General features: G+C 32.4%; 1 protein-coding gene across 1 annotated transcript; it reads left to right on the top strand.

Moving 5' to 3' along the window:
- The first annotated feature begins 1,093 nt into the window (after positions 1-1,093).
- On the top strand, positions 1,094-5,887 carry LOC128228943 (uncharacterized). The gene is made up of 5 exons (XM_052940505.1): positions 1,094-1,180; positions 1,573-1,806; positions 3,670-3,763; positions 4,605-4,789; positions 5,368-5,887. Exons 2-5 carry the CDS (start codon positions 1,585-1,587, stop codon positions 5,524-5,526), a joined length of 660 nt encoding a protein of 219 aa, XP_052796465.1. The 5' UTR covers positions 1,094-1,180; positions 1,573-1,584; the 3' UTR covers positions 5,527-5,887.
- Positions 5,888-13,706: the final 7,819 nt, after the last annotated feature.

The following is a 13,706-nucleotide window of genomic DNA, read 5'->3' as shown; positions in this document are numbered from 1 at the left end:
TACAAAATACATGGTTCATAAAAATTCAAATTTCAAATACAAGGTATAAAATCATTTGTATATGAGACATATAAAAATAAAAAAAATTCAGGTGTCCAGTAAAAAATTTTTTTATAGAAAATTCAATTTAATTCATAACGAGGATGTTGTGTTTAAAATGTTTATCAAGAGTGTCAAATAGGTTTTCTAAAATTAACCATACATTATACATATTTACATACTGACTATTAGATCTGCTGTAGCCTAACTCACCATCTGTGTGAAATTGCATTCAATATTATTTATTTTTTCCTAAGTTATTAAAAAAACACACACTCAATTTCCGACTCTAGTCAGTATGTACTACAGACAATATAGACAATTTTGTTGCAATCGTAATTAAATACATAACCAAATTGTATATTAGCGCACGCATTTAATACTAGTACAAAAGATCGAATGAATATTACATTCAAATCTATGTAGATATCTTTGCGTTCTTGGATTCGAATTTTCTTGATTTTATTAAACTAATGCAAACAGCAAACCCCAGTTAAACTGGCGTTATTATATTTCTATACATCATTTCCATTTCTTCCCGGGGTTCCCTCTGGCCTAAAGGCAACGTTGACACTTCACCATGTAAACTGCAATACAAAGGAAAGTACAATTCCACACATTCATACAATACCAAACAAACAGAAACTAAGACGATACATTAAACACATCTTCACACTAAACATCCAAGTATTTTAGAGGCCATTTTTTGTGTATTCACAATTATTCGACATTCTAATTAAGCATTCCATTAAAATAAACATGAATCGGAACCGCTCCCTTTCTATGAGCATACTTGCGTAAACGGCGCATTTGATGCAGAGGCGAATTTGGAGTAGTTAATACTCAATGGTGGATCCATCGTCTACAATTTAATTAGTCCTTCATTAGCAAGAGGAAATCAGGGGAACAAAATGAATAATTTCATACCGCAAAAAGTCAACAGATTACGGTACAAAATAATCTTTGGCATATTATGAAAGAGTTGCAACAGCAACGCACATTTTGATTGGGCGGTTCCGCTTTTTGTAACGTTGACAATCAATTCCGCGAAATGCACTCGTGGACATTGGCTTTGTATAAATACTGATCGGCCTAAGGAATCTGCCTCTTGTACATTTGGTTTAGGACAGAAATATTCAAGGTGGGAAAACTTGTGTTTTAAAAATATTATCTTTTATTTTATAAATATTGATAGATTTCTTTATACTGTTAGTGTTCTAATTTCATTTTTAAATTTAAGAAAACAAAATAACATGCGTTAAGTTCTTTTCTGAAAAAAAATTCAATACATAGTTTGCCAACATATTAGGGTCTAAACTTTGGCTGACAAAGCAAAAGATGTTCTGATATTTTCCATGATTTTCTCTATTTTTGAAGTTTTTATTTTATTATGATGTTTTTTTTCGAAACTCTTTCTTATATAGAAGGTTATGTATTAACTACAATGGCGTCTGATCTGTTAAAATTTTACGATACTTATTAATTGGCAAATACAAATTAAATGACCTTTAAAACGGACGTTTTCATTTTCAGTGACACTCCAAAATGGTAGCACTGTTTGTCGCCTCTGTGTTTGCCCTACTAGGGCTTGGCTTCTGTGGGAACTACACGGTGACGGAGGAAGCGTGGTTTGACGTCGAGATTAAGGACATGGACGGCCCCGGGGAGGACTACAGGGGCCGCTTTGTCATTGCTCTGTTCGGAGAGACCTGCCCAATGACTGCCATGAACTTTGCAGCCATAGCTAAGGGATTCAAAAGAGCAAGGGTGAGTTTTTTGTTATAGTTGTATTTGTTATATATTCAAACTTCAATCGATCTACACATTAGATATAGACGAGTGAGGTAACCTTCACATGTTGCATCGTGTTTACCGTGGAAAAGTAATCGACTGATCACATTGATTTTACATTCAGATTTACATTTTAAACAAATGAGAAAGTTATTACGGTTTTTCATTCAGGTTTGCTCCATTTGTTGTTTAGTTATATACCATAGATATATTTGACTGACGCACTAAATGGTTTAAAATGATATCAAAATTGTATGCCAGACCTCAAAGTTTACCGATGATTTTTTTCTTAAAGCTGCACTTTCACAGATTAGCCGTTTTTATTTTTTGTCTTGGAAAGAGCAAATTTTGCGTAAATATCTGCAAACCAATGATAAAAGATGGCTGACAAAAGATCAGATCGCAGATCACTTTCCGTTCGAAAGTTAATGTTTTGTGGCTTAAACCGTTACTAACGGTTTAAGAAAAATGCATTAAACATTAATTCTTGATCTTAAATATAAAAAAATGCGATCTATTTTTTGTCAGCAGTCATATATCACTGGTTTCCATGGATTTTTTGCAAAAATTGGCTCGTTCCAAGACAAACAATAAAAAAGTTGTCAAAACGTTCAATCTGTGAGAGTGCAGCTTTAATCAATCAAGATATCTGTTACCTCTTATATTTTAATGTAAAACGAACTAACAATAATTGTCGGGGATTACCTACGTACACGGAATCAATGGCTTGTAAACAGCCCCATTGTTTAGAGCCCAGTCGATAGTTGCAACAGCTGGTGGGCTCAGCCTACTGGTCCATTGATTGGGGTTAATGGCGACTTGGCAACGTAGTGCCACGTTAAATATGAGTAATTTATGGGGATGTGGTGATTAGGAAATCGATAATTTTGAGCAGATGGGACTTAACTAGTTATTGTAAACACATATCAAATATCTATATAAGTACTATGAAAATAGAGTTGCCTCTGAGTAGGGACATCGGACTCAAACTGAATCAGATTGTAATCCATTGTTTAGTGACAAGAGAACTTTTAGAAAAAATAAATATAACCGATCAAGAAATCAAGTTCAAATAAACTGCTTAACATTTTTTTTAATTATCTTCACGTGCAGTAATTTGATATGTTTTTACTCTTGTTAGGTAAAGGCCAAAGGGGTAATGATTTATAGTTACTACGCATTTTCATACATGGCGTTTTCACACTTGTATGTTTTATGATGAACGTTTCAGATCCATTCTGTTTAATTGTTGATTTAAACGCCGTTGATCTACAGTTCATCTTAAAAAATAATCGAACGAAAACTAATGACCTGACTGATATGATGTTGTTGTTGAATTGCTAATATATTGTTATTGCCATTCCTGCGCAAAATTGTCAAGACAATGGATGATTATTGCAGAGAGAACACGGCTACAGGCTACATTAAAATGTTGTGCTAATACCGCCCATTAATTAGTAATAATTTGCTGATTATATTCTTCAATAAAATTAGCTTATTTATAAATGAACTTGATTTCAACAGGAGAACCTCCATTACAAAAATACAAAAATCCATCGCATTGTGCCAGATTTCATCATACAAATGGGTGACGTCACAATAGGAGACGGAACAGGCGGTAGGTCACGTGACCCCCGATGCCACTCAGCAACCAACACACCCTTTGTCCAATCCATGTCAAATCCATGTACCTGTGTGTCCAAACCCACTTCGTTTGCAAAATACAACACTGTTTGTTATAAACCCCATGTATTCAAAATATAAACATGATCATCTATTATTCTAAAGTTATCTGTTGTCAACGCAGTCTTATATGTCATAAACACAACTTTTTTCTAGACAAGCCTTTGGTTCAAAAACACGAAGATTCACCGCGTGGTGCCCGACTTCCTCATTCAAATGGGTGACGTCACAGTTGGTGACGGCACGGGCGGTAAGCGACTGATCTAACATAGTGATGGTGATGCGAACTAGTCTAGTAAATATATAGAAGTACATGTAGAAGAGAGAAAGACAACAGTATAATGTTTAGTGTGTAATTACCTTTGGCATGGCTGGTGTCGGGATTATTCATATAAACATACTCTACGTTCCTGATTTTATTTGTATTCTTTGATTTACTTTGGAGTTTTTTCAAGACGGCAGTCGTTTTTTAAGACGGCAGTCATTATACAAATACCAAATAGGTTTCATAATGTATGTATGCTTATCTCTCTCAAATGACTTTGATCTTCATTATTCATTTATTATTAAGAAATAGTCATTCGTTAATCAAAATGCTTCTGTTTTAAAATTACTGATGTTCGATTTACAAACAACAAGGTTTTACCTGTCTATGGAGTATACGTTTTGTTCATTTCATTTCTAGAAGTAGAATGTGACAGAAATAAAATGCATTTTTATATTTACTTATTTTGTACATATGTAAGTATTATGATTATGTTTGCTTTTTTTATGTCTTTCACCAATATCATCATTTAAATTTGTGGCAGACACTGTATGTTTAGCGGCCCATAAATGATTTTGACAATACCATTCGTGAGTGGGCACTATTGAAGACTTTATCAAAATATTGACGAAATCCGAGAGTGCAAATATGAATTAAAACTTGTCTATATAATGAATAGTTCTCTACTATAAAATAGGTTCCTGAGTAGAACATTTTTCGTAAAATGATAACGAAATTAATGGCTTTTTTATTGTGTCAATATTATTATCGCTTTTATTGATCGTGGTCTACCTCTCATATGTTTCTACCCATACTCTTACTGCAGGCAGAAGCATCTACGGTGACAAGTTTGTGGACGAGAACTTCTACCTGAGCCACCGTGCCCCCGGCATGGTCTCCATGGCCAATCACGGAAAGGACACAAACGGCTCACAGTTCTTCATCCTGCTCAACAAGTCCCGCTGGCTGGACGACAAACACGTGGTCTTCGGCAAGGTCATCAAGGGAATGGTGTGTAGAATAGATTAACTGTGCACTTTTATCAAGCATTTTCATTGTTCCATTATCTTTGGCATTTAAAATAAAGTTTGCCAATCAATATGTCACAAGCATCAACATCATTCTGATAAAACTCGACACGCGTTCATTTGCAAAAACTAACAGTTTAGTAATGAGACCGAAAATGCTAATAGTTAATCTTTGTTAGACCAATAAAATGCATTTTCAAAATTTCAAAAGAATAAGCTACAAATAGCATTACTTTTATAGTAAGTTTTTTTATACCAGTTATACAACTGTTTTTTTCCGCTTGTGATTAAGGACTTCATTTACAGATAAGTTTTTGCATGCACAACTGTTAAATAAACGTAGTTTTCCTCGATAAACAATACAGGGGTATGTTAATGTAAGCAGATTATTTAAGGAAAATTATTAAATTAAACCAATGTAAGCTTATAATGATGAGTTCGAGTAAACATAGCTGGCATTACAGGATCAATAAAGTAATTGACCGTTGACGCAGGTATTTTTGTAAAGAATATGATACACATCTCAGTTCTACTCATGTCATCTATGTTGTGATATTTTAGGATGTTGTGAGAACAATCGGTGAGGTTCCCACTGACAAAAGTAACGCCGTGCCCAAGAAGACTGTCAAAATCATTGACTGTGGTATCAACGGTCTGGAGAAGAAGTACGAACTCACCATGGAGCAAGTCGACTCCGAAGACGATATTTCTCAAGATTAAATCAACAATTGCGTAGTTACTGTCTTCCATGCGTTTTTATATAATGATCAAGTGTGTATGTGTGTAGAGTGTGTTATGCAAGTTAGTAATGTGTCTTCCATTTATCTGTACAATAACATTTGCACTCAAAATAGACACAGTCATCTTAATTTCAGATGTCTTTAGTTTAAGTATGCATTGCATTGTATTGTCCCGCGGAAGCTACATATGTTTTTTCGATGTCAAATCGTTAATTTGTAGTCGATGTTCTACAAAGAATACAGACGAATTGCAAAAGTACAATCGGAGTATTTTGTGTTTGTTAAAGGTAGTATTTAACTTCTTTTCTTGCACATTAATAAAATTATTTTGTAAACAGAAATGTTATTGTTACTTTTCCACGCCATGATGCCTTTAAATTCAAAGTAACCGACAACTCAAAAAGGCAGAAATTGGATGTCACCCAATGGGGAACCATATGTATTGTTTCCATGGCAGTGATACTTTAAACCTGAACGATGTTGTTTTTTGTTCTGTTATAACCGGTTCTCCGCTGAAAGTTATACACTTGCACGAACAAAAATATCAAGGTGAGGGAAACGGTTTTTGTTAATCCGAAATGCCTGGGGGGGGGGAAATAATATAAATAATCCGGGTGCTAATTGTTAGTAACATAAACGCGATTTGGTAGTCATATATTTGAAAATGAATACATTGTTAAATCATTTATAAAAGACGAAAACAAATACTAAAAAATAAATCGTTTTCCTGCCCAAAATAAATTTTTACACAATTATATTTCATTTTATTACAAACTGGTCAAATGGAACTGTAACCGTAGTATACAATACTGCTTGGAAACATGAGGTACACAAATTACCTTTGAAGTAATGAACAGAACAAACGTTTATTTTGACTTGTGCAACAAAGCATCTCGTCAGAAAAACGAATACAACGTATCCAAACAAAATTTTACACATGTGTTCATCGCTACATGATTGACAATATTAGGATGAGAGACTCAACTGGAGATATATCAATGTGAGTGTTCTCAAAATAGTTTTGATTTACTGTTTACGTACATTGTCAATTGTATTGTGTACGTTTCGTAGCGAAACCTTCTTGTAAAGAATGCCTTACACAAGCATTGCACTTAACATTAAAAACGATGCCATGCAAAAGTGGATATCAACTGGGCGTTACCGGGCTCGGACTTTTCTAGTAAACGGACAATAAGCAAGCAAAGCGCAATTTTATTATCAGTCAAAGAGGAGTAATATTCAATCTAAAATAACAATTCTATAATAAGTTAGATGAAGCTGAGTATTACAATTTAAGACTCTTTTGGAGTTTGCTGAAAAAAACGTTATATCACAGATAACCCAGTTAGTGGAGTATCGTACAGGAACAGTAAAACCACTGATCCATTTCTTATTGTTGACTTAGACAAGACAGATTGCATTGATGTATGTATACCGAAAATTTACTTTTTCAAATATACATGTTGATCATACATATATTGATAATGTATGCAAAAGTCATGTAACAAAATAAATCGTGCGAACGTATTTGGTGTTCCTTTTTGGGGTGTTTTTTTTCGAAAAGGGACTAAAAATGTTAGACGGTAGTGGAAGCCAATGTGGATGAAACTTATATTCTTGAATTGGTGTTTACTTGCATTGTAGTATATGACCTAAAGTTAAAACAAAACTAACAGCATTTGCACTAATCACAAATAAGCTTGTTAAGCGCTATAGTCCATCTATCATGAAATGTATACAAACTGTTTTTGGCGATAGCTGTTGGTTTTTCTGTTTGTAGTATCTTTGAAAACTATGGAACAAAAACCTTAAAGACAGGCGTTTTTACTTTGAGACGAAGATAAAGTATTTTGCAAGAAGTATTACAAATTGTATTTCATAATCATGTTTCCCGTTAAATGAATTAAACTTACAAAGTTTGACGTCGCTGTAGAGTGTCGAGGTATTAATCTTAACTATGCTTGTTAGATAGGTGTTATTTTGTTCCAAAATATTTCGGTCGTGTGGCAGTCCCAAAACATATGTTCGTTCTCGTTTTGCTCTGGTTACTGGTTAAAAACGAGTTTTTGATAATCTAGCTTGCATAGGTTAGTTCACATTACCATAATGGTTAGTTTCATATAGTTTGTGTCAGTCTTTAAAATCGTAAAACAGTTTTTTGTTATACGGATACTCTATTTATTGTATACCTTTGCTGTACCAATTTTTATAAAAAAACACACACGTTATTTTAAGACTATCAATGCTACTTGGGTCTAGATAAAATTTGAAAATGAAGTCTATTCCAAATTTATCCATCATACTTTCATACAATTTTCCCCCATTTTAAATGACCTTTTGGAACAAAGGTCATTTAACCCAGCAGGATTTTATTTCACATTCGAATTAAATTTGTCTGGCATATTTAAAACCTTCATTGATTTTACAAAACTTTATCCGGGTTATTGTCACATATCTATTTTAATATTTTTGTTTAAATATCATTTAAAATTGCATCTGTGTGGTTTCTAGGACTGTTCATGGGTACAATATTTTTGGAATTGCAAACGTTTTCAAAACTGTTCATTTTCCTAAAAGCAAAACATTCCATTTTTGTTCAACTTTTCCATACAGGCTTCAAATTCCAGCATTTTATCTTTAAAATTTATTTTATTTTGCATTGTTCCTCCGTATATATCCTAGTGTTGCGCTTGGTTTATGTTGCATTGTAATTGCGGTCACATAATCTTATATGGTTATCTTTCAATGATCCTTGCCGTAAAATTGTACACTGATTTGTTTGAAGTTAAACCTCATATATTGCCTTAACTATCTTTAGTTATACTAAGCGTGTCGAAATATTTATTATCCATCAGAAATAAAACTAGCATCGTCCGTGTGTTTGCTATTGGTCAATATTGTTTACCTTAATACCTTTGATATTCTCATTTTTATTGATTTCAATAGACAACAGCTCGATCCAACAAATGAATAAAATTGGAATAAGAGGACAGCCTTGTCTGACTCCTTTACGTATATCAAAAGTCGTTATTCGGAACATAGCCTTAGGCATTTGAAAAAATATTGAACCCATTTTATTTTATTTTTCCCAAAGTTGAACATTTTTATATGTGGACATTTCTGATGCTACAGCTTTTAATAATCTTATCTTAATGGTCGTTTTTGAGTAACCTTTTGACCACTTAAGGAGTTATTACTAAAACTGCATTGCGTTATATACACGGAAGGATGCAGGAAGGATAAACTAAGGTATAAGTCGCCATTAGTATAGTTTGTATGCCTAATGTCCAGCTGTTGTGTTTATCTTAGTTGAATATTAATGTGCCCCACTGATACTTGGCTTCTTTCTTCACGCAAAGACAGCGGCCTTATAACAGATAACTGGTTGAAATATTTGGGCATGGTATAATGGACAGATGAAGAAAAGGAAGAAATCTTCAATTTCTCCAAATTGGCAATTAGCGCCATTATGTGGAACAATATTCATTAAAATTAGTTTATATATTACATCTACCCAAATACACAGTTATTATCTTCACAGACATAGTGTTTTTTGTAACCAGTTAGTTCAGAAGTGAGACTTAATTCAAAATATTATTTTTTGTTCATTCCTGAATAAAAAAAAATAATGAACTCCGTCCATGGCGGGAATATCCCTTTAAACTTACTTGAAACTTATGTTGTAAAAGAACTAAACAAATTGACTAGAGCACATCTATACGTGTATATAGGTTAAAAATGTTGCTTATATTTCCCATATTTATATATTATTAATATATCCCATACACTTGTTGTAAAACGTCGGGTTGATTCAATAGATAAAGGAAATTTTATAAAACAAAAACAAGAACAATTCGACGAGAGGACCGATTAATAATAGTTCAATCCCTTTTAGCACATCATGTATGGTGCAAATACGTTGAATCAAAACTGTTATCAACATACAGAATAATTTAGTATTTTCTAAATAAACAAAAGCTGTCCCTAGAATGTCACAGCTATGTTTCTCGGTTCTAATAAAACTTGGATGAGTAATAAACGTTACAAACATTGTCCTCATATTATGTTTATCATCTCACGTCACCATTTTTACTGGCAAAAACATAAAGAACATTGCTATCAATATCGCACAAACAAACCAGGAAATGAAAAAAGGATTGTTTATTTACAATCAAAAAGAGAAGTGGTTAACAGTTAGCCTAAGTTAAAGTTAAAGATCGGACACTGTACTTTTTGTATTTTCTACGAACATTGACACGATATAATTGGTTGTGAAACTTAAGCGTGACATTCTGCCCATACACATTCTGACCAAATTTGGTAGTATGTGTATGGGCAGAATGTCTCGCTTATGTTTGATAATCAGTCATATCGCCTCAGTCACTCCAGAGGAATGACCATTTAATTGGCTAAAACAGTATTAAACTCAACTCTGTACTACAGTGCGATAACTCTCAATTTACTCGAGCAGTATGTCTGATTAATATAATTGTTCAAGATATTATGTCCATACAGACTGGTAATAATAGGACGAAGGTTTTTAAACTATTGATTGGGCAATACAGATGTTATGTAATTTCTATAATTAAAGGGTGATAACTCTCGACTGACTAGAGCTATATGATTGGTTATCGAACTTTTTCGAGGATAATACAAGTACACATTCTGACAAAAACTCTTAAAGTTAATGATTGGACAACATACTGGACACCGAGCTTGCCTGCAAGTGAAACTATAAAACGTCCTATTCTTTCAATGGGGGTATAAAGAATGGATCCACTCTTCTATAGGAAATGGAGATATGCGATTAGTACCAGCGAATCGCATATCTCCATTGAGACTTTACCTAACAATCCTAACAATCAGCATACCCTTTTCGCGTATACTTAGTTTTGGTCTTCATTGAATTTGTTCGTTAATTGTAAATTTACGGGTATTTCAATGTTTATGTGCTGGGAGCAAAAGTTATAACTTTAATTTGAAAATAAATTAATTAAACCTATTTATATACTTGATTAGTTAACAAATAAAATACGTTGTACACGTGTTTTTAGTTTCCGTATTCTCTGATTTAACAGACGCTGATGTCATGTTCATCAATTCTCGTATTTAACTGCTTTTGGTGTTATATTAAAGATGCACTATTACTCCAAAATAAGATTTAACACATTTAAAAAAACTATTTTAATATACCAAAAAGGATGAAAAAAATGTCGAAAACAATGGTTCTTATGAAGGATACCGAGTTAAATTTAAAAGAAATGTGCAGAAAACACAGTATTGCTACCTTATGAGACGATAGTAAATCGCAGTAAATCTTTTAGCATTCACCATTCATTTAATATTTTTGCGCTTTCAGCTATTAAAAACACAGTTATAATTTTGTTAATAGTAATTAATATTTTCCATAAATGCATTATTGAGTGAGTAGTTGAGGATGTATCACTCAAAACTAATGTTTGTTTTACATGTGTATGTATTGATTTTGAATAAGAGTGTCACATTAATAAATCTTCGTACTATGCCATATCTATTCATAACAGTATGAAAAACAACAGCAACAAGTACAGTAGTCCAAAGTAAAACATAAAACAAATAATAATAAACTCATATTTAAAACCCTAGTATTTTTATGATAAGGGATCCCCAATACTCGCAATTAACAGATTTTGATGTCATATTTATCAATACTCGTATTTAACAGACTTTAATGCCATAGTTTTCAATGTTTTGTCTTGATTATTCTTTATACACATTTTCATAATAATATTTTCAATATAAATGGCGTGTTTGGTTCTATAATGCGTGTATATTTTGTAATGAAATAATCAAAGGCAATTTGCATTTTAACCATGGTACATCTTGATTTCGTCGTCTTTCCATCGATGTTCATCGCTATTTTCTTTGTAAATAGAAACAATTACAATTAATTAAAGGTCATATATACACTATCAAAATATAGGATTGATCAGGAAGATAAAATAGCAAACAACTAATGAACGTCCTTCCTCACTAATCTATTTGAATTTACTAAGCGTTTCAGTTAATATTAACTTGTCAATGAAAACGTTGCAAACCAATAAAATAATGCAAATGTAATGTAATAAGATGCACTTTTACTCCCAAATAAGATTTACCACAATTAATGCAATTGTTTTAAATTTAAGGATACCGAGTTTAATTTGAAAGAAATGTGCATAAAACATGCTATATCTACCTCATGAGATGATAGTATATTACATTAAATATTTTAGCATTCACATATTTGTTGCGCTTTCTGCTATTAAATACATGGTTAAAATCTTGTTGTCAGTGATTAATATTTTCCATAAATGCATTATTTAGAAAGTAGTTAAAGGTTTATCAGTCAAATTGTGTTTTAAGTTGTTACATAATGTTTTATTAAACTCAACTGAAAATCCGTCTGATCCTGGACTTCTGTTGTTTTTCATTTCGTTAAGTGCTTTGAAACATTCATGTTCTGTTAAAAGGCCTTCACATGATAACATTTGTTCGTTGTTTAATTTGGTTGTTGAGTAGTCTAATAAAGATAAATCATGTCGAATAAGGGTATTTTTCTTGTATAGATTAGAATAGAATTTATATTGTTCATTAACTATTTCCTTTTGACATGTTGTTACTTTATTATTATTGTTAAGTTTATGCATTGTTTTTATTTCTGCTATTCTCTTTTCGGGGTTTGAAAAGTATTCTGTATTTTTTTTCATTGTTTTCTGTATGATCCGCTTTTGATCTAAGAATTGAACCATTGACACGTTTTGATATAATCTCGTTAAGCTCAGATTTTAAGGACAATATTTGTTCAGTTGTTTCATCAACTTTTATATTTTGTAATTCCAGTTTGAATTCGAGTTTTGCGATGTTTCCAATTATTTCTTTTTCTTTTGCATTTGTAGTTTTTTTCAGTTTTGATGAATATGTTATCGTAGCGTTTCTAATATTTCCTTTTAATATGTCCCATAAAGTTACTGGGTTTGCGTCTTCATTTGTATTCAAAGTATCTGTAATTGTATTTTCAATTATTTCTTTATTGTGAGGCATGAACAGTAAGCTATTGTTAAATTTAAAATATCCTGGTCCACGTTTGTTTTCAATTGTACAAAGTCGTAATCTAACAAATGCATGATCAGTTCCTAAACTTGTGCGTATACGACAATCAGTAACAAGATTTTGAATGGAATCCGATATCAAAAAATAATCTAATCGACAATGTATACTTGGTTTTAAGTTTGACTGCCATGTAAATTGTTTTTTGTCGGGGTGTTTTATACGTCTTATATCAATTAAATTATAAGTTTCGTTCATACCTTTAATAAAAGTCCGACATCGAGTATGTCTATTTTGGTTGCCGTTCTTCTTATCTAATCTAGCATCAATAGTGGTGTTAAAATCGCCACCTATTATTATGCGTTTGTCAGAGTTATTGTGTATAAATTCTTGCAGACTTTAAAAAACTTTTATATCGTCTGTATTAGGTCCGTATATATTAATAATGGTATACTCTTTAGAGTTGATTGAGAGTTCAATTGCCAATAATATTCCTGTATTAATTTGATATTTGATACGATTTAATTTCACCAAAAGTATAGTTTGGATGTATAAGAATTCCAACACCTTCACTGTAAGTCAATACAAAAATGATGTTCGTTATACATGTGTATGTATTGATTTTGAATAAGAGTGTCACTTTAAAAGAAGTATACAAATAATGACTGTTTGAGGATGTAATTGTATTAAAGTTGGAAAAAAATATGGCAATAGAACGAGTCTGAGGAATAAAAGGTATGTTGAGCGAAAACAGGAAAAAAAAACGTATGGTAATGTGAATTTAGTTGGCGAACTAGAATCTGTTAATTTTCCGTATAAAGTAAACGTTTTTGAAAATGGACCTGTTTGATTCATGACCGAACGTCTGATCATCAAACATCATCACATTCAGAGCGGGTGTGCAAATTTCTGAGCTATTATCAAGAAGCTGCAGTCGGGGAGCAGAGAAACATGTACATTTAAAAAGAAGTGACGACTGTTGTCTACCTCACCGCATACGGTACAGTAAGGACTTCCACGATGCTTTTAGTATATAAATAAGCAACTAGGGCATTACAGTACGTGTAAAATTGCGTATGAAGCACTTGGAAT

The sequence above is a fragment of the Mya arenaria genome, chromosome 3 (genome assembly GCF_026914265.1).
Source record: "Mya arenaria isolate MELC-2E11 chromosome 3, ASM2691426v1".
In the NCBI taxonomy this organism is placed as follows: Eukaryota; Metazoa; Mollusca; class Bivalvia; order Myida; family Myidae; genus Mya; species Mya arenaria.
This window is presented reverse-complemented; position numbering and strand designations above follow the sequence as displayed.